The sequence below is a fragment of the Symphalangus syndactylus genome, chromosome 4, assembly GCF_028878055.3.
Source record: "Symphalangus syndactylus isolate Jambi chromosome 4, NHGRI_mSymSyn1-v2.1_pri, whole genome shotgun sequence".
Classification (NCBI taxonomy): Eukaryota; Metazoa; Chordata; class Mammalia; order Primates; family Hylobatidae; genus Symphalangus; species Symphalangus syndactylus.
Genome location: NC_072426.2, coordinates 42,792,142 through 42,813,716, shown reverse-complemented (window position 1 = coordinate 42,813,716; position 21,575 = coordinate 42,792,142). Strand labels below are relative to the sequence as shown.

The following is a 21,575-nucleotide window of genomic DNA, read 5'->3' as shown; positions in this document are numbered from 1 at the left end:
CTAGCATTATAGGCATGAGCTACTACACCCAGCTTATTTTCAATCTAGTATGATATGTGTTCAAATTGATAGGAACACAGAGGAGAGGTATTTAATTCAATTTTAGGAGGCTCAGGGAAGGCTTTTTTTTTTTTTTTTTTTTTTTTGACACGGTCTCACTGTTGCCCAGGCTGGAGTGCAGTGGCACGATCTCAGTTCACTGCAGCCTCTGCCTCCCAGGCTCAAGCGATTCTCCTGCCTCAGCCTCCCCAGTAGCTGGGATTATAGGCATATGCCACCATGCCTGACTAATTTTTATATTTTTAGTAGACACAGGGTTTTACCATGTTGGCCAGGCTGGTCCCAAATTCCTGATCTCAAGTGATCCTCCTGCCTCAGCTTCCCAAAGTGTTGGGATTACAGGCGTGAGCAACTATGCCAGGCCAAAGGAAGCCTTTTCGAAGAGCTAATTCTGAATCTTCATCCTGTGGATTAATAAATTAGTCTGGTGAAACAGTGTGAGAAGAGAATACTTTACTGGGCAAACCTGTTGCACAAAGGTGTGATGTAGTGTGACATGGAGCATTCAGGAAAATGCAGGTAATTACGTTATTTCTGGAATATAAAATACAAGGAAGAGAGTAATTAGATCAGGTCATAGAATGTCTTATATACCATGTTAAAAAGTTTTCCATCCTGGGCCACATAGTGAGACCCCCATCTCTCCAAAAAATTAAAAAATTAGCCAGGTGTGGTGGTGTACACATGTAGTCCCAGCTACTCAGGGGGCTGTGGTGAGATAATTGCTTGAGCCCAGGAGTTCAAGGCTACAGTGAGCCATGATCATGCCACTGCACTCTAGCCTAGGCAATAGAACAAGACCCTCTCTCTCAAAAAAAAGGTTAGATTTTATTTATTCTGATATATTGAAAGGTTTTAAACAGAAGAGTGGATAATCATTGGATTTGCATTTTCCTTTGGCTACATTGTAGAGAGTTGAGTTCATTAATGGAAGAAAAACTAAAAGCAAACCTGGAAGCTGTTGCAGTGACCCAGGCTAGAGGAAACTGAGGCAGGGTAGTGTTGGCAGAGAGAATGGAATGACTTTGAGAAGTATTTGGAAAGTAAAATAGGCTGGCATTTGGATACTGATTGGGTATGTGGGTTGGGGAGAGGATGAGGGAGAGGGAAGGATCAAGACGGCAGTGCAAATGCAAATACCAATGCCATTAACTGTGATCAGGACCAGAGAAGGAGCATCAGGTTCAGCAGGGATGAGGAGGAGTTCTGCTTTGAAAGTACTGTGCTTTCACAGCCTGGGTTTAGCTAAGTGGAGAGATCTCACTGCCTACTAAATATCCAAACCCAAAGCTTGGGTGAGGAACCAGGTGGGAGAGGAGTGTGAGGTCAGGCCTAAAGATGGAATTTGGAGGCACCTGAGGGCCTGGGACCCTGGGGCAAACAATGAGAAAGAGTAGTACAATGAACCAGGGAAGGGACTCTAGGGAATACCAGAGCTTAAGGGACAGATAGAAGACAGGGAGAAGGTGGCAGAAAAGAAGCCTGCACTCCAGGTTAGAGGAAGGAAGAGCCATGCATTCAGGATCCCTCTGGGGATGGTGAACCCATGTTCGATTGCAAGGGTAAATGGATATTCAGCAAATGTTGCAGGTTCCCAATTATTAATTGCTTTGGCCTTGGTGCCTTGGACCTTCCCCTTCCCTCTGCCTTTTCCCACCAATCCAGGGCCTCATGCTGTCCTTGATTGGCAAGTGTGACTGAGGGCTGGTAGCTATTTTAATAGCTATTCTGGCCCATTTATTCTTTTAGCAGATAGCAGCATATTTCTTATACAGACTATGCAAAATGGAAAACATTCATGTATATTTGTTTTGTTGTTTTAGAAACTTGTCGGTCCTTCCAGAATCGACTTTGTTCAGATTAGACCAAGAAGAAAAGAATTGTGATATAGATACCCCATTAGGAAATCTTTCTAAATTGATGGAAAACACGTTTGTCAGGTTTGTAACAATGAGCAAATTTGAATTTCACTCCACTTTTCTAAGGAATATTACTAAAAGTGCTTTTTCACTTTTCAGCAAAAAACTTCGAGATTTAATTATTGACTTTCGTGAACCTCAGTTTATATCCTACCTTAGTTCTGTTCTTCCACATGATGCAAAGGATACAGTTGCCTGCATTCTAAAGGGTATGCTAAAATCACCATGTCTGCTTTGATTAATTTTTCTTGTTTCTATTTGATTTATACTGTAGTCTAATATCTTGATTAGACTTGCAATTACAATGTTTAGACCAAGACCCTTTGGAAATTGTTTTGTATTGAAGAATAGACTTGGATAGAGACTGCTTTTCTTATAAAATAATTAACTTTTCCTTTGAAATTCAACACTCTTTTTCGTGTTATTTTTGAATTTAAATGTAGGTTTGAATAAGCCTCAGAGGCAAGCGATGAAAAAGGTGCTTCTTTCAAAAGACTACACACTCATCGTGGGTATGCCTGGGACAGGAAAAACAACTACGATATGTACTCTCGTAAGGTTATTATTCTTCTGCTTAGAGACAAAATATTTGTATCAGCTTCTCCTCAGTTCAGAGGATGTAATATTTAATATCAAAAGGGCTGAATTTTAATTCAGTGTCTTTGTTTCAAATGAACTTTTTAGAATGACGAGAAATAGTAAAGCTGAAGCACAAACAGTTGTAATCATGTAGATTTCTCGCATTTAGAATTTTCTAAGATCTCTTTCCGTTAGTGGTATGTGATATTTGTCACTATATGTTTTCCTTTCCCTTTAAAGATGATGTTAGAGGCCGGGCGTGGTGGCTTACGCCTGTAATCCCAGCACTTTAGAAGGCCAAGGCGGGCGGATCACTTGAGGTCAGGAGTTCGAGACCAGCCTGGCCAACATGGTGAAACCCCATCTCTACTAAAAATACAAAAATTAGCAGGGCATAGTGGCATGCGCCTGTAATCCTAGCTTTACTCGGGAGGCTGAGGCAGGAGAATCACTTGAACCCAGGAGGCGGAGATTGTAGTGAGCTGAGATCACGCCATTGCATTCCAACCTGGGCAACAAGAGCAAAACTCTGTCCTAAAAAAAAGAGATGTTAGAGATTTTTCTTAGATTTTTTTTTTCATGTCAGTAAATTTCTCTTTTTCTTTTTTTTTTTTTGAGATGGAGTCTTGTTACACGAGCCAGGCAAGGTGGATCATGCCTGTAATCCCAGCATTTTGGGAGTCCAAGTCAGGGGGACTGGTATTTGAGACCAGGTTGGAATGCAGTGGCATGATCACAATTCATGCAGTCTCAACCTCCTGGGCTGAAACAGTCCTCGTTCCTGAGCCTCCCAAGTAGCTGGGACCACAGGGGCGCACCACCTCATCTGGCTAATTAAAAAAAGAATTTTTTAAAAAGGGATGGCATCTCACTTTATTGCCCAGGCCAGTCTTGAATTTCTGGGTTCAAGTGATCCACTTGCCTCAGCCTCCCAAAGTGCTGGGATTACAAGCGTGAGCCACCACGCCTGGCCTATGATGTATTATTGACCTATTATTAATAATGTATAATAATGTCATGTAATTTTTGTAAAATGTTTTGGCTTCATAATTTTTACTTGGCTCAGCTCTTAGATATGGTTCTTGTTAAGTTTATAAACATGTTAAAAATTATCTGGAATTAAAAGTAAGGCTGTTTTTTCTTTTTTCTCTTACCCATTATTAGGTAAGAATTCTCTACGCCTGTGGTTTTAGCGTTTTGTTGACCAGCTATACACACTCTGCTGTTGACAATATTCTTTTGAAGTTAGCCAAGTTTAAAATAGGATTTTTGCGTTTGGGTCAGACTCAGAAGGTTCATCCAGCTATCCAGCAATTTACAGAGCAAGAAATTTGCAGATCAAAGTCCATTAAATCCTTAGCTCTTCTAGAAGAACTCTACAATAGTCAAGTAAGCACAATTATTGTATAATAATACTAACAGTTAATGTCCACAGCCAGAATGAGAGGAGAAACTGTACTCTGGGAAGTTTAGTCACATTGACTGGATTTGCACGTGATTAATTTATATGTACTATACGACCAGTTTATTAACTTACAGTTTGCTATTTCCTTCTGATCTGAAATAAGGTTTCGGGTTTATTATTTAGGGCTCTCTTCTAGTTTCAAATGTCCTAGGAAACTACTAATAATCAGGGTTTCGGCCGGGCGCGATGGCTCACACTTGTAATCCCAGCACTTTGGGAGGCCAAGGTGGGCGAATCATGAGGTCAAGAGCTCAAGACCAGCCTGGCCAACATAGTGAAACCCTGTCTTTACTAAAAATACAAAAAAAATTAGCCAGGCGTGGTGGTGGGCACCTGTAATTCCAGCTACTTGGGAGGCTGAGGCAAGGAGAATCGCTTGAACCTGGGAGGCGGATGTTGCAGTGAGCCGAGATCGTGACACTGCACTCCAGCCTAGGTGACAATGCGAGACTCCGGCTCAAAAAAAAAAAAAATCCGAGTTTTTTGTAAGTTTGAATTAGAAACAATGGTACTTAATAGTCTTGTGATAACTATCTCTAGGCTTTTATATAGAACCTATTTATTTTGTTATTTAATGTTTATTTATACTGGGAGTTCTTAACTGATTTTTTTTTCTTTTTTTTTGAGACAGAGTCTCACTCTGTCACCCAGGCTGGAGTACAGTGGCGCCATCTTGGCTCACTGCAGGCTTCGCCTCCCGGGTTCACACCATTTTCCTGCCTCAGCCTCCCGAGTAGCTGGGACTATAGGCACCTGCCACCATGCCCGACTAATTTTTTTTTTTTTTTTGAAACAGAGTTTTGCTCTTGTTGCCGAGGCTGGAGTGCAATGGCGCCATCTCAGCTCACCGCAGCTTCTGCCTCCTGGGTTCAAGCGATTCTCCTGCTTCAGCCTCTTAAGTAGCTGGGATTACAGGCATGCGTGACCACCTCCTGCTAATTTTGTATTTGTAGTAGAGACGGGGTTTCTCCATGTTGGTCAGGCTGGTCTCGCACTCCCAACCTCAGGTTATCCTCCTGCCTTGGCCTCCCAAAGTGCTGGGATTATAGGCGTGAACTACTGCGCCCGGATTTTTTTTTTTTTTTTTTTTAATTGAACCTTCCACCAAGTAGCTGGGATTATGGGCGCGGCTATAGTGCCTGGCTTAACTGATATTTTTGTCTTTAAAAATTTCCAGGCCGGGCGCGGTGGCTCACGCTTGTAATCCCAGCACTTTGGGAGGCCAAGGCGGGCGGATCACGAGGTCAGGAGATCGAGACCACGGTGAAACCCCATCTCTACTAAAAATACAAAAAATTAGCCGGGCGCGGTGGCGGGCGCCTGTAGTCCCAGCTACTCGGAGAGGCTGAGGCAGGAGAATGGCGTGAACCCGGGAGGTGGAGCTTGCAGTGAGCCGAGATCGCGCCACTGCACTCCAGCCTGGGTGACAGAGCGAGACTCCGTCTCAAAAAAAAAAAAAAAAAAAAAAAAAAATTCCCAAAAATTAGATTTAATAGATTGTACCTTTACCTCCTTTGTCTAATGCTAGCATATTTTTGTCTAATATCTGTCCCTATTATTGATAAATTTAGAACTGGCTAAGATGTATATATCTGGTTAACATTTTTATTAAATTAAACATTTTACTTTGAGGTAATTGTAGATTCACATGCAGTTGTAAGAAATACTAGAGAGAGCCTGTGTCCCCTTTATCCAGTGGTGACATCTTGCAAGTCTGTAGTACAGTGTCGCACCCAGGATGTTGACATTGATACAGTCCCTATTCTATTACCACAAGATTCCTCATGTTGCACTTTTATAGTTGTATCCACTCTCCTGCCTTACCGCTCCTTAACCTCTGACAGCCATGACTCTGAGACTCTGATCTCCATTTCGATAATTTGGTTGTTTGAGAATGTAAAGTAAATGTAGTAGCCTTTTAGGATTGGTGTTTTTCACTCAGCCTGATTCTCCAGAGCTTCCCCCAGATAGTTGTATGTATTAATAGTTTGTTCCTTTTTGTTGTCGAGTATTTTTCCACAGCATGGATGTACTGCATTGTGTTTAACCATTCACCCTCTGAAAATCTGGATTGTTTCCAGTTTTTGGATATTGTGAATAAAGCTGCTGTAAACACTCATGTTACAGATTTTTTTTTTTTTTTTTTTTTTTTTTTTTTTTTTTTTTGAGACAGAGTCTCGCTCTGTCGCCCAGGCTGGAGTGCAGTGGCGCAATCTCGGCTCACTGCAAGCTCCGCCTCCCGGGTTCACGCCATTCTCCTGCCTCAGCCTCTCCGAGTAGCTGGGACTACAGGCGCCCGCCACCGCGCCTGGCTAATTTTTTTGTATGTTTAGTAGAGACGGGGTTTCACCGTGGTCTCGATCTCCTGACCTCGTGATCCACCCGCCTCGGCCTCCCAAAGTGCTGGGATTACAAGCGTGAGCCACCGTGCCCGGCCATGTTACAGATTTTTGCGTAACATAAGTCTTCATTTCCCTGGGATAAATTCCCAGTAGTACAATTTCTGGATTGATTGGTAGTTGCATGTTCATTTTTTTTTTTTTTAATCTGCCAAACTGTTTTTCTAAGCAGGAACATTTCACATGTATGAGTGATCTCCTCAGCATTTGATGGTGATACAATTTTTTTTTTTTTTTTGAGACGGAGTCTCACTTTGTCCCCCAGACTGGAGTGCAGTGGCACAGTCTCGGCTCACTGCAAGCTCCACCTCCCAGGTCACGCCATTCTCCTGCCTCAGCCTCCCGAGTAGCTGGGACTGCAGGCGCCCGCCACCATGCCCGGCTAACTTTTTGTATTTTTAATAGAGACAGGGTTTCATCGTGTTAGCCAGGATGGTCTCGATCTCCTGACCTCGTGATCCGCCTGCCTCCGCCTCCTAAAATGTTGGGATTATAGGCGTGAGCCACTGTGCCAGGCTGGAGTTTGGCTCTGGCGCCCAGGCTGGAGTGCAGTGGTGCGATCTGAGCTCACTGCAACCTTTGCCTCCTAGGTTCAAACAATTCTCCTGCCTCAGCCTCCTGAGTAGCTAGGATTATAGGCATGCGCCACCACGCCTGGCTAATTTTTTGTATTTTTAGTAGAGACGGGGTTTCACCATGTTGGCCAGGCTGGTCTTGAGCTCCCGACCTCGTGATCCACCTGCCTTGGCCTCCCAAAGTGCTGGGATTAGAGGCGTGAGCCACTGTGCCCAGATGATACTACTTTTAATTTTAGCCATTTTGGTAGGTGTTTGGAGATTTTAATTTGCATTTACCCAGTAGTTAAAGAGTGTGTGTGTGTGTGTGTGTGTGTGTGTGTGTGTGTTTGAGACAAGGTCTTGCTCTCTGTTGCCCAGGCTGGAGTGCACTGGTGAGACCACGGCTCACTACAGCCCTGACCTTCTGGGCTCAAGAGATCTTTCTGCCTCAGCCTCCTGAGTAGCTGGAACTATACAGGCATGCACCACCATGCCTGCCTAATATTTTAAATTTTTTTATGTTGTCCAGGCTGGTCTTGAACTCCTGGGTTCAAATGATCCTCCCACCTCTGTCTGCTTCCCAAAGTGTTGGGATTATAGGTGTGAGCCACTGCATCCAGCCATAATGTGGTGGGTTTTTTTGATTTTTTGTTTTTGACACGTTATTGCCCAGGCTGGAGTGCAGTGGCGTGAACTCGGCTTACTGCAACCTCTGCCTCCCAGGTTCAAGTGATTCTCCTGCCTCAGCCTCCCAAGTAGCTGGGATTACAGGCATGCGCCACATATATATTTTTTTTAGTAGAGACGGGGTTTCACCGTGTTGTCCAGGCTTGTCTCGAACTCCTGACCTCAGGTGATCCACCTGCCTCAGCCTCCCAAAGTGCTGGGATTACAGGCTTGAGCCACCACACCCGGCCCATAATGAGGTTTTCATGTGCTTATTTGTCATCTGTATCTCTTCTTCATGTTTTTGCCCATTTTGGATTATATGCTTTGTAGTGTTGAGTTTTGAGAATTTTTAAAATGCATATTCTAATACTAGCCCTTTAATGGATATGTGGTTTGCAGGTATTTTCTCCCACTCAATTGCTTGCCTTTTATCCTCCTCATAGGGTCTTATGCAGAACAAAAGATGGTTTTATTTATTTATTTATTTGTTTGTTTGTTTGTTTTTTTGAGACAGAGTCTTGCTCTGTCGCCCAGGCTGGAGTGCAGTGGCACAATCTCGGCTCACTGCAAGCTCTGCCTCCCGGGTTCACGCCATTCTCCTGCCTCAGCCTCCCAAGTATCTGGGACTATAGGCAGCCACCACCACGCCTGGCTAATTTTTTTTTTTTGAGACGGAGTCTCGCTCTGTCGCCCAGGCTGGAGTGCAGTGGCGCCCTCTCGGCTCACTGCAAGCTCCGCCTCCCGGGTTCACGCCATTCTCCTGCCTCAGCCTCTCCGAGTAGCTGGGACTACAGGCGCCTGCCACTACGCCCGGCTAATTTTTTTGTAGTTTTAGTAGAGACGGGGTTTCACCGTGGTCTTGATCTCCTGACCTCGTGATCCGCCCGCCTCGGCCTCCCAAAGTGCTGGGATTACAAGCGTGAGCCACCGCGCCTGGCTAATTTTTTGTATTTTTTTAGTAGAGATGGGGTTTCACCGTGTTAGCCAGGATGGTCTCGATCTCCTGACCTTGTGATCCACCCGCCTCGGCCTCCCAAAGTGCTGGGATTACAGGTGTGAGCCACTGCGCCCAGCCTATTTATTTATTTTTTGAGATGGACTCTCACTGTGTCACCCAGGCTGGAGTGCAGTGGTGTGATCTCCACTTAATGCAACCTCTGCCTCCCAGGTTCAAGCGATTCTCCTGCCTCAGTCTTTCAAGTAGCTGGGACTAGAGGCATAAGCCACCATGCCTGGCTAATTTTTGTATTTTTAGTAGAGATGAGGTTTCGCTGTGTTGGCCAGGCTGGTCTCAAACTTCTGACCTCAGGTGATCCGCCCACCTCAGCCTCCCAAAGTGCTGGGATTACAGGCGTGAGCCACTGTGCCTGGCCGCAAAAGGTTTTTTTGAGGAAGTCTAGAGTATACATTTTTTCCTTGTATAGATTATACTTTTGGTCACAAGTCTAAGAACTCTGTCTAGCCCCAAGAGCTGAAGGTTTTCTTTTCTGAGACAGAATCTTCCTCTGTCACCTAGGCTGGAGTGCAATGGCCCGATCTTGGCTCACTGTAACCTCTGCCTCCCAGGTTCAAATGGTTCTGATGCCTCAGCTTCCCAAGTAGCTGGGACTACAGGCGTGCACTACCATGCCTGGTTAATTTTTTGTATTTTTATTAGAGACAGGGTTTCACTGTGGTGGCCAGGCTGGTCTTGAACTCCTGGCCTCAAGTGATTCACCCATCTTGGCCTCCCAAAGTGCTGGGATTACAGGTGTGAGACACAGTGCCTGGTATTTTGTTTTTTGGGTTTTTTTTTTTTTTTTTTTAATTATGAAGCATTTCCCATTTTTATTTATAAAATTATTAATTAAAATTGCAAAAGTAGATTTACAGAGCCTCAGGTAACAAAACAGGAAATGAAATGTTCCAGAGATGGCCGGGCGCAGTGTCTCACGCCTGTAATCCCAGCACTTTGGGAGGCCGAGGCGGGCGGATCACGAGGTCAGGAGATTGAGACCATCCTGGCTAACACGGTGAAACCCCGTCTCTACTAAAAATACAACAAATTAGCCGGGTATGGTGGTGGGCACCCGTAGTCCCAGCTACTCGGGAGGCTGAGGCAGGAGAATGGTGTGAACCTGGGAAGCGGAGCTTGCGGTGAGCCGAGATCGCCGCCACTGTACTCCAGCCTGGGAGACAGACAGAGCGAGACTCCATCTCAAAAAAAAAAAAAAAAAAAAACACAAACATGGCCGGGCCCAGTGGCTCATGCCTGTAATCCCATCACTTTGGGACGCCAAGGCTGGTGGATCACGAGGTCAGGCGTTCGAGACCAGCCTGGCCAACATAATGAAACCCTGTCTCTACTAAAAATACAAAAAATTAGCCGGGTGTGGTGGCGGGCACCTGTAATCCCAGCTACTTGGGAGTCTTAGGCAGGAGAATCGCTTGAACCTGGGAGGCGGAGGTTGCAGGGAGCCGAGATCATGCCACTGCCCTCCAGCCTGGGCTACAGAGCAAGACTCTGTCTTAAAAAAAAAAAAAAAAAAAAAAAAGAAATGTTCCAGAGACATTCTGAAAAGTTCCAAAGAAACACACACTAGCCTAAAAATCTCAGTTAAACCATGGTTGCACAGCAGGTTATATTTATTCCTGCATTTTCTCAATAAGTTCCTCTTTATATTTGCCTTTCTCTTTTCTGACTTGTCGAGACTTGGCTTTGTGTTCAAAAATTTTTTTCTGATCCTTGTTGAGATTTACCCTGGTGATAACCACCTTGCTTGGGTGAGTACCCACATGGACGGTTGCGCTGTTGGCCTACTCACGCTGCACCCGCTCCATGTAGATGATATCTTTCTTTCTGTACACCTGGACTACCTTGCCAATTTGCTGACCTTTGTAGTGTCCTTGAACTACCTGGATGGACCTCGTCGTCCTTGCGGATGGGCGTGGAGCGGACATTGTACTTCTGCCGCAGCTCCTTGGAGAGCGGGGATGACATGATCTTCCTGTGCACGTGCAAGGGGGCATTGAAGTGACGTTTGCGGTTTTTCCTGCGGTCCGAGTTCACGAAGGGATTGAACTTCATGGTGACACTCCGGCTAGCAGCGGCCTCAGGCCTGTTTTGGTTTTTTTTTTTTTTTTGAGACAGTGACTCACTTTGTCACCCAGGCTGGAGTGCAGTGGCATGATCGTGGCTCACTGCAGCCTCAACCTCCTTGGCTCAAGTGATCCTCCTGCCTCAGCCCTCCAAGTAGGTGGGACTATAGGTATATGCCATCATACTCAGCTTATTTTTGTATTTTTTGTAGAGACCGGTTTTCGCCATGTTGCTCGGGCTGGTCTCGAACTCCTGAGCTCCAGCAATCTGCCCACCTTGGCCTCCCAAAGTGTTGGGATTACAGGCGTGAGCCACTGTACCTGGCCCAGTTATCATATTTTTAGTTCTAAAGTTTCCATTTTATTCTTTCTATCTTCTATTTATTGGCTGAGACTTTGTTTCATATTCAAGCATGAATATTTGGTTCATATTCAAGCATGTTCATAATCACTCATTAAATGTTGTTACCATGGCTGCTTTAAAATCTTGGTCAGATAGTTCTGACATCTCTGTCATTCTGGTGTTGGCATTTATAGATTGTCATCTGTTTTCATTGAGTTTGAGATTTTCCTGGTTCGTCTTGCAATGATTGATTTTTTTTTATTGAAACATGAGCATATTTTATTGATACTGAAAACTTCTGTTTTAGCTGGCTTCCTCTCACACTGCCGTGGTAGGGGAAGAGGGGGTACCACCTCATTCCTGCCAGGTAGGAGTCGAAGTCTGGGTTCCCCACTCAGCCTTCTTTGACCAAAGTGGGAGGTTCCTCGTTACCGCTGGGCCCGCTTGGTTGGGGTGGAAGTCTAGGCTTCTGATATGGTCTCTACTAACATGTGGGGTTGGTGCCAGTTACCAGTCATTGGGGATGAAAGACCTGACTCCGTACTTGGCTTTCTCTGACACCAGCCTGGTGGGGTGTGGGGCACCTTGTTACAGCCTTGAGAAGGGCAGAGATCTACCCTCCTCCGTGTTTGCTGGTGTCTGTGGTTGTGGGGCTGTACTTTTTTTCCAGTGATATTTGGCTAGAGTAGTTACTGTGTGAAAGTTTTCTGTCTGGCTAGGCTTTCCCTTTCCTGTTCCTTCAGCTAGAGAGAGCAGACTTCAGTTGCAGCTGTTTTTAGCACCCACTGGTGTGCTGTGGCTCTTTCGGTTCCAAATCTGTGATCTACAAGCAAAAAGAAAGCCCAGGGAATCAACTACTGTGTTGTTTCTTTGGTCCTGAGCTCCCTAGCTGGTCTGCCTTCTCTCCACCTTTCAGAGTCTTCTTTTGTTTGTTTTATATATATATATAATGCCTAGGGATTTTAGTTGTCGTTTGTGGAAAGAATAAGGAAAAGTACTCCATCTTCCCAGAAGCAAAGTCCTGGTTGACATTAAAAAAACAAACAAACAAAAAACAAACTAACTTATTACCTCTTGAATGTTCAGATTTCCATTGGGAAATAGCCAAATGTGAGCATTGTTCAATAGTATCTGGAAAGTTTACTCAATTATTTTTAATTTGTAGAAAAAAAATTAAAATTTGCATGCTATAAATATTTCAGAATTAAATAATATTGGAGGATTCCTGATGCCATACAACAAAAACCTTTTGATCTTTTCATTTCAAAAATGAGAGAAACAAAACTGCATTTCTTTTACATATTAAATAACTGATCTGTTTTCCTTGTTTTTAGCTTATAGTTGCAACAACATGTATGGGAATAAACCATCCAATATTTTCCCGTAAAATTTTTGATTTTTGTATTGTGGATGAAGCCTCTCAAATTAGCCAACCAATTTGTCTGGGCCCCCTTTTTTTTTCACGGAGATTTGTGTTAGTGGGGGACCATCAGCAGCTTCCTCCCCTGGTGCTAAACCATGAAGCAAGGTAGGCAGACATTTAAGTGTTAATTTTAAACTGGATTATTTTCAAGGAACAGATATAGTACACTGATAAACCTGAATCTGATTTATTGACAGAGCTCTTGGCATGAGTGAAAGCTTATTCAAGAGGCTGGAGCAGAATAAGAATGCTGTTGTACAGTTAACCGTGCAGTACAGAATGAACAGGTATTTGTAACAGTGTTAGCTAGGAGTGGTTTTCATGTTTGTTTCCATCTACCAAAACCAAAATTATCTTTTGTAATTCCCTTAGTAAAATTATGTCCTTAAGTAATAAGCTGACCTATGAGGGCAAGCTGGAGTGTGGATCAGACAAAGTGGCCAATGCAGTGATAAACCTACCTCACTTTAAAGATGTGAAGCTGGAACTGGAGTTTTATGCTGACTATTCTGATAATCCTTGGCTGATGGGAGTATTTGAACCCAACAATCCTGTTTGTTTTCTTAATACAGACAAGGTAAAAAAAAAAAAATTTTTTTTCTCTTTACTTTTTCTCATTTTGTCCTATTATTTAAATTTCTCAGTTTTCATTAGTATATGCCCTAATTAGAGCTTATCAGTTAAAAGGCAAAACTAGGCTGGGCGTGGTGGCTCATGCCTGTAATCCCAGCACTTTGGGAGGCCAAGGCGGGTGGATCACAAGGTCAGGAATTCAAGACCAGCCTGGCCAACATGGTGAAACCCTGTCTCTACTAAAAATATAAAAAGTAGCTGGGCATGGTGGTGGGCGCCTGTAATCCCAGCTACTCAGGAGGCTGAGGCATGAGAATTGCTTCAGCCCAGGAGGCGGAGGTTGCAGTGAGCTGAGATCGCGCCGCGGCACTCCAGCCTGGGTGACAGAGCAAGACTCCCATCTCGGGGGGAAAAAAAAGGCAAAACTAATGTACTTCTCATACTTCAACCCAAAGTAGTCTTTTCTTTTTCCTTTCTTTTTCTTTTTCTTTTTTTGAGACAGAGTCTTGCTCTGTTGCCCAAGTGGTGTGATCTCGGCTCATTGCAACTTCCTCCTCCCGGATTCAAGCGATTCTCCTGCCTCAGCCACCCAAGTAGCTGAGATTACAGGCACCCACCACCACACCAGGCTAATTTTGTATTTTTAGTAGAGACAGGGTTTCACCATGTTGGTCAGGCTGATCTTGAACTCCTGGCTTCAAATGATCTGCCTGCTTCAGCCTCCCAGAGTGCTGGGATTATAGGTGTGAGCCACTGTGCCTGGCCCAAAATAGTCTTTCTTTCTATAGGCCCAGTATTTTCTGGAGGAGGTTTATTCTGGAGGTCAGTAGATGTCAAAATTGACTTTTGAAGAAGGAAAGCCACAAAGTGAACTCAAGGGTATAATTCTATTTCCTAGAAAAGGAAATGGCACTGATACTATCAAAGGTCTGGGTTTACGAATGGACAGAGGGTATAATAAATTGATGTCCTTTTAAAGACTTTTTAAAAAACAGACTTTAAACGGGGGCAGAGTGGCTCACGCCTGTAATCTCAGCACTTTGGGAGGCCGATGGGGGTGGATCACCTGGGGTCAGGAGTTCGAGACCAGCCTGACCAACATGGTGAAACCCTGTCTCTACTAAAAATGCAAAACTTAACTGGGTGTGGTGGTGCACCTGTAGTCCCAGCTACTTGGGAGGCTGAGGCAGGGGAATCGCTTGAACCTGGGAGGCGGAGGTTGCGGTGAGCTGAGATCACGCCACTGCACTCCAGCCTGGGTGACAGAGTGAAACTCCATCTCAAAAAAAAAAAAAAAAAAAAAAGCTTTATTTTTTTAGAGCAGTTTTAGGTTCATAGCAAAATTCTGTGGAAAGTACAGAGGTTTCTCATAACCTCCCTCCCCCACATATGCACATGAAGACCTTTTTACAAACATTAAACAGAAATCTGCACAACGACTTTTTTTTTTTTTTTTTTTTTTTTTTTGAGACGGAGTCTCGCTTTGTCGCCCAGGCTGGAGTGCAGTGGCGCAATCTCGGCTCACTGCAAGCTCCGCCTCCCGGGTTCACGCCATTCTCCTGCCTCAGCCTCTCCGAGTAGCTGGGACTACCTACAGGCGCCCGCCACCACGCCCGGCTAATTTTTTTGTATTTTTAGTAGAGACGGGGTTTCACCGTGGTCTCGATCTCCTGACCTCGTGATCCGCCCGCCTCGGCCTCCCAAAGTGCTGGGATCACAAGCGTGAGCCACCGCGCCCGGCCTGCACAACTACTTTTTTGTTTTTGTTTTTTTAAGATGGAGTCTTGCTCTGTCTCCCAGGCTGGAGTGCAGTGGTGCAATCTCCTGTTATCTCAAAAAAAAAAAAAAAATCAAGGTTGCTTAGGGATGATGTAGGAAGAAAATAGCCTTTGAAGAGATGTATCAGGAGGCAGGGCAGCAGTTTTATCTGCTCCATTATTTGTACAAAAGGGGACAAGAAAATGGAAAGAGCACAGATATACGACCCAGATCTAAGTTTGTTTGTTTGATTCTGAGACGGAGTCTCACTCTGACTCCCAGGCTGGAGTGCAATGCCACTGTGTCAGCTCACTGCAACCTCTGACTCCCAGATTCAAGCAATTCTCCTTCCTCAGCTTCCTGAGTAGCTAGGATTACAGGCACGCACCACCACGCCCAGCTAATTTTTGTATTTTTAGTAGAGACGGGGTTTCACTGTGTTGGCCAGGCTGGTCTTGAACTCCTGACCTTGTGATCTGCCTGCCTCGGCCTCCCAAAATGCTGGGATTACAGGCATGAGCCACCGCGCCCGGCCACCCAAGTTCAAATAGTAGTGCCACAGTTTATTGTGAGGCCTTGGGAAAGTTACTTATTCTTTTCTGCCTTTGATTCCTGTAAAATGGGGGATAACAAAGTAAAGTATGTGAAGCTCAGTGTGTGATCAGCTTTCGTAGGTATTTTAGCCTCAATCGTAGCATGTTTAAGGTAGGTGGCCTCTGCGTGGCCTTCTGAAAGTGACTAATATTAATATCATTCGTTTTTGTTGATTCTTTCACCTTCATCTTTTAGAAAAAGCTATTTTTCATCTCCAAATTGGTAGTATAGTCTTTATGGCCACTTGCATACTTATTGTACTCTTTAGAGATTGTATTATCAGCAGGTTGTATATTTTTCCACTTAGGTTCCAGCGCCAGAACAAGTTGAAAAAGGTGGTGTGAACAATGTAACAGAAGCCAAACTCATAGTTTTCCTAACCTCCGTTTTTGTTAAGGTAATTTAGAATTTTCAAGGCTAACAAATATTAAAGTGCAGAATAATAGAATATTAGACTGTAAGACACTTACGATCTGGCATTAACTCTCATTTATTAAGATAAGGGTGGGATTGAAGCCCTATTGTTTTTATTTTGAGAAAATGTATCTAAGACATGTACTATTTTATAATGACATTTGGAGTTTTCATTTATGATAATAACTTTTTGTAATGTCAGCTAATTCTAATTGAGACAATATTATGTTGTAGTGATTAGGAATTGGAAATTTTTCTGTGAAAGAAATAGCAGGTGAAATGTATTTCTTTGTACTGTGTGTGTGTATGTGTGTGTGAGCACTGTTTTAGTGGCATATAATCCGTTATGTTCTCATGAAACTAAAAATTAAGGGAGCAATGTCTAAGGAATTATTTCATCATGGGAAATATGGACAGATTTAGAGCAAATTCAGTAATTGTATTCAGTCTTTGTGATAGGAAAGTCTGTTATAAACATCAGTTGGGCACATAATGTAAACATTTAATTATTAAATTCAGAAAAGTTTAACTTAATCAGGATTTCTTTCTTTTAAATTGTGTCTTTTTCTATTTAGGCTGGATGCAGTCCCTCTGATATTGGTATTATTGCACCATACAGGCAGCAATTAAAGATCATCAATGATTTATTGGCACGTTCTTCCATTGGGATGGTCGAAGTTAATACAGTAGACAAATACCAAGGAAGGGACAAAAGTATTGTCCTGGTATCTTTTGTTAGAAGTAATAAGGATGGAACTGTGAGTTAATTGTGTTTGCTACTGATTCATTTGGGGCATTTCTCTATCTTTAAAAATTGTGGGCCGGGCGCAGTGGCTCACACCTGTAATCCCAGCTCCCTGGGAGGCCGAGGCAGGTGGATCACCTAAGGTCAGGAGTTTGAGACCAGCCTGGCCAACATGGTGAAACCGTGTCTCTACTGCAAATACAAAAATTAGCTGGGCATGGTGGCAGGCGCCTGTAATCCCAGCTACTTGGGAGGCTGAGGCAGGAGAATTGCTTGAACCCAGAAGGTGGGGGTTGCAGTGAGCCAAGATTGCACCATTGACCCCAGCCTGGGCGACAGAGCAAGACTCTGTCTCAGAAAAAAAGAAAAGAAAAAATTGTGGTTTAACACTGAGAACATGTGGACACAAAGAGGGGAACAACATACACCATGGCCTTTAGGGGGCTGGGCGTGAGGGGCGGGAACTTAGCGGATGGGTCAACAGGTGCAGCAAACCGCCGTGGCATATGTATACCTATGTAACAAAACTGCACGTTCTGCAGATGTATTCTGTTTTTTTGTTTTTTTGTTTTTTTTTAAAGAAAATAAAATTGTGGTTTAAAAGAACACATAAAACATACATCTTACTTTTTTTTTTTTTGAGACGGCGTTTCCTCTTGTTGCCCAGGCTGGAGTGCAGTAGTGAGATCTTGGCTCACTGCAACCTTCACCTCCCAGGTTCAAGTGACTCTTCCATTTCAGCCTCCCGAGTAGCTGGGATTACAGGCATCCGCCATCTTGCCCAGCTAATTTTTGTACTTTTGTAGAGACGGAGTTTCACCATGTTGTCCAGGCTGGTCTCGAACTCCTGATCTCAGATGATCTGCCCGCCTCGGCCTCCCAAAGTGCTGGGATTCCAGGCGTGAGCCACCGCGCCTGGCCCATCTTACCATTTTTAGGTGTACGGTTTAATTAGTATTGAGTACATTCACACTGTTGTTCAACAGATCTCTGGAACTTTTTCATTTTCAAATCTAAAACTCTGTATTCATGATTAACCACCCATTTTCTTCTTCCCCAGCACCTGTAACCACGATTCTACGTTCTATCTCTGAATTTGACTAATCTAAGTACCTCATATAAGTAGAATCGTACAGCATTTACCTTTTTGTGACTACCTTATTTCACTTAGCCAGCTAGTTCAACCTGTTGTAGTATGCGACAGGATTTCCTTCCTTTTTAAGACTGAATAATATTCCATTGTCTCTATATACCACATTTTATTTATCCATTCATCTGTCAGATGGAATGGTTGCTTCCATCCCTTGGCTGTTGTAATTGAGGCCTGTTTAATATAAAATCTTCCTTGTATACTTTCAAATTTATAGACAATTCAGGTTTGATTTTTTTTTTTTTTGGGGGGATGAGATCTGGCTCTGTTACCCAGACTGGAGTGCAATGGCACAGTCTCGGCTCACTGTAATATCCACCTCCCTGGCTCAGTGATTCTCGCATCTCAGCCTCCTGAGTAGCTGGGATTACAGGCATGCGCCACCATACCCAGTTAAGTTTTGTATTTTTTGTAGAGAGCCATGTTGCCCAGGCTTGTGGGCAACTCCCGAGCTCTAGCAATCCTCCCACCTTGTCCTCCCAAATAGTTTTTTTTTTTTTTTTGGTTTTCTTATTTTTACCTCTCCTTAGTTCATTTTTCTCAACTGTATAATACATCCATATGGCTTTAAAATATACATAATAAAAGATTTCCTTTGTACTCCATCCCTCATCTACTCAGTTCTTACCTCAGATGGTCTCCTCTTTTTTTGAGAGAGTTTCCCTTTGTCACCCAGGTCGGAGTGTGGAGGCATGGTTATGGCTCACTGCATCTTTGACTTCCTGGGCTCAAGCAGCCCTGGCTCAGTGATCCTTTCATCTCAACCTCCTGAGTAGCTGGGACCATAGGTGCACACCACCATACCTGGCTGATTTTTGTATATAGAGATCGGGTCTCGCTGTGTTGCACGGGCTGGTCTTGAACTTCTGGTCTCCAGTGATCCACCTGCCTTGGCCTCCCAAAGTACTGGGATTACAGGCATGAGCCACTACACCTGGCCCCATTCTATTCTTAAATGTGCACAGGTGTCCATTGTGTAGGGACGTGTTGTAATATATTTAACCATTCCTTTGAACTTGAATAATTGAAAGTTATATTTCTTACAGGTTGGTGAACTCTTGAAAGATTGGCGACGTCTTAATGTTGCTATAACCAGAGCCAAACATAAACTGATTCTTCTGGGGTGTGTGCCCTCACTAAACTGCTATCCTCCTTTGGAGAAGCTGCTTAATCATTTAAACTCAGAAAAATTAATATCCTTTTTCTTCTGTATATGGTCACATTTGATTGCACTGTTGTATTTATTTACTTGTTTAAATTAAAGCTCTCACTATGTTGCATAAGCTGGTCTTGAACTCCTGGGCTCAAGCGATCCTCCCACCTAGGCCTCCCAAAGTGCTGTGATTACAGACGTGAGCCATGGCCCCCAGCCTATAACCTTTTTTTAATCCAGAACTAATGATTAGATTAAAATGGAGTATTATTTATTTTAAATACAGGACCTTGCTTTGTCACCCAGGCTGCAGTGCAGTGATATGATCAGAGCTCACTGCACCCTCAATCTCCCAGGCTAAAGTGATCTTCCTACCTCAGCCTCCCCAGTAGCTGGGCCCACAGGTGCATGCCGCCATGCCCAGCTAATTTTTGTATTTTTTTGTAAAGACAGAGTTTCACCATGTTGCCCAGGCTGGTTTTGAACATCTGGGCTCAAGTGATTCACTCACCTCCTCCCAAAGTGCTGGGACTACAGGTGTCAGCCACCACACTCAGCCTTTTTTTTCCCAAGAAGTGGTGCCTAACTTCACTCAGGCTGGAGTGTAGTGGCGGGATCACTGCTCACTGCAGCCTTGACCTCCTGGACTCAGATAGTCCTCCCACCTTACCTTTCTGAGTATCTGGGACCACAGGTACGTACCACCACGCCTGGCTAATTTTTTAAAATTTTTAATAGGAGGTGAGCCAGTGCACCTGGCCTTAAGATAAATCGTTTTTTAAAAATGTATATGGGCTTGGCCTGGTGGCTCACGCCTGTAATCCTAGCACTTTGGGAGGCCGAAGCAGGTGGATCTCGAGGTTGAGATTGAGACCATCCTGGCTAACATGGCGAAACCCCGTCTCTACTAACAATACAAAAATTAGCTGGGCATGGTGACTGACGTGTGCCTGTACGTCCCAGCTACTCAGGATGCTGAGGCAGGAGAATCGCTTGCACCCGGGAGGCGGAGGTTGCAGTGAGCCGAGATCTAGCCTGGTGGCAGAGCGAGACTCCATCTCAAAAAACAAAACAAAACAAAACAAAAAAACAGTGTATGGAGTTCTTAGGCTTCATAAGAACTTCATACTTCTTATGAAGGTATGAAGTAGGCTAAGATATATAACTCTGAGGCTGGGCGTGGTGGCTCACGCTTGTAATCCCAGTACTTTGGGAGGCTGAGACAGGCGGATTACCTGAGATTGGGAGTTCGAGACCAGCCTGACCAACATGGAGAAACCCTGTCTCTACTAAAAATACAAAATTAGCCGGGCATGGTGGTGCATGCCTGTAATCCCAGCTACTCGGGAGGCTGAGGCAGGAGAATTGCTTGAACCCAGGAGGCAGAGGTTGCGATGAGCCGAGATCACACCATTGCACTCCAGCCTGGGCAACAAGAGCGAAACTCCATCTCAAAAAAAAAAAAAACAAAAAAAAAAAACAGATAAATAACTCTCATTGCTTAGGGGCATAATTATTCATTGAATGCCATAAAGATCCTTATTTTTTTTTTTGTGGTTCTGTAGGTCAAGTTACAAAATGTTAAATAATAACGTCATAAATTTATGCCACTCCATATTGTGCTAAATATTTCTTCCTTAATTTATTTTACATCATTGATCTTCCATCAAGAGAACATGAAAGTCTTTGCTACATATTGGGTGACTTTCAAAGAGAATAAAACACTATTTCCCTTGCCTTTTCATACTAGGGCAGTATCTCCTCTAGCTAGTGCCTATACAGAAAATTCTATCACCATACAAAATTTAATGCAGTATTTATGTTTTTAAGCACAGGTGTACCAAAAACTGTGAAAAATCAAAATTTATGGGTTCTATACATGCATTTTTGCCTGACCTAGAGAAAGAGTTTGATAAATTTTTACCAGCTTTGAAGATGGATTAACTTTCGACTTTGAGCTTTAAACTTTTAAGTCAGACATTTCAGGACTAATTTGATTTTGTAGATATCATTGTAAGAACTTTATTTGAAAGACTGGATAAAGGGATTTGATTTGTTTTCATCATTTAAGCACAGTCTTGTGATGATGAGAACATAAGTGTGATTCTTTTCTGTATTTTGAGGTCCCTAATCCAAAGCCCATTTTGCTAGGATTTTTTCTGCTATCAGATGTGTTTTCACTCTAAACCTAGTCTTTTATGACATGAATTGATTACTTCCTGTTAATTTTCTATCCTCCCTTACTATCCCCCTTTTTTGTTTTCAGTATTCAGTATTTCAGTATTCTAGAGTAGATTTTGATATAAAAGAAAATAATTCTTAGATCATCTTTTGCAACAAATTTTGTTTTCTGAATTGACAATAAATTTAAAAAGTTGATTCCTGTTTTCACATATGTTCATATACCCCTATGTTTGGGGGTATCACTCAGTTTTCCTTTTTTGTGTAAAGATGTTTTGTAAAACAAAATTGTCTCAAAGTGATTATATTATATATATAAAAAGTAACAGATTTTAACAAAGGTTAAAAGATTCTTCGGGTAACAGATTATTCTGGGGGTTGGAAATCTTCCATTTCTCTTGAGGGTTTTTTTTTAATGAATGTTAAATATGTTAAAAATTTTTATTTCTACCTCATGTGTTTTTTTAAATTATTACTTGAAGTTTTTTATTTAATAAATTTTTTCTACTAATGGA

General features: G+C 43.2%; 1 protein-coding gene and 1 pseudogene across 6 annotated transcripts in view; one reads left to right on the top strand and one right to left on the bottom strand.

The window, feature by feature from the left end:
• The window catches only part of DNA2 (DNA replication helicase/nuclease 2), a 60,221-nt gene extending 38,646 nt beyond the window's left edge, over positions 1 to 21,575 (top strand). For 2 of the 6 annotated variants that reach the window (XM_063637144.1, XM_063637142.1), the window contains 12 exons: positions 1,884 to 2,000; positions 2,079 to 2,188; positions 2,423 to 2,532; positions 3,723 to 3,947; positions 11,377 to 11,436; positions 12,404 to 12,597; positions 12,690 to 12,779; positions 12,865 to 13,069; positions 15,725 to 15,814; positions 16,407 to 16,589; positions 18,773 to 18,921; positions 20,533 to 21,575. In XM_063637144.1, coding sequence (XP_063493214.1) covers positions 1,884 to 2,000; positions 2,079 to 2,188; positions 2,423 to 2,532; positions 3,723 to 3,947; positions 11,377 to 11,436; positions 12,404 to 12,597; positions 12,690 to 12,779; positions 12,865 to 13,069; positions 15,725 to 15,814; positions 16,407 to 16,589; positions 18,773 to 18,921; positions 20,533 to 20,599 — 1,600 coding nt within the window. In that variant the 3' untranslated portion in view covers positions 20,600 to 21,575. Of the gene's footprint in view, positions 1 to 1,883; positions 2,001 to 2,078; positions 2,189 to 2,422; positions 2,538 to 3,722; positions 3,948 to 11,376; positions 11,437 to 12,403; positions 12,598 to 12,689; positions 12,780 to 12,864; positions 13,070 to 15,724; positions 15,815 to 16,406; positions 16,590 to 18,772; positions 20,491 to 20,530 lie in introns of those variants that run through there. The other 4 variants (XM_063637141.1, XM_063637145.1, XM_063637146.1 and 1 more) reach the window with 3 other exon arrangements.
• Positions 10,274 to 10,725, bottom strand: LOC129480570 (ribosomal protein uL24-like; annotated as a pseudogene).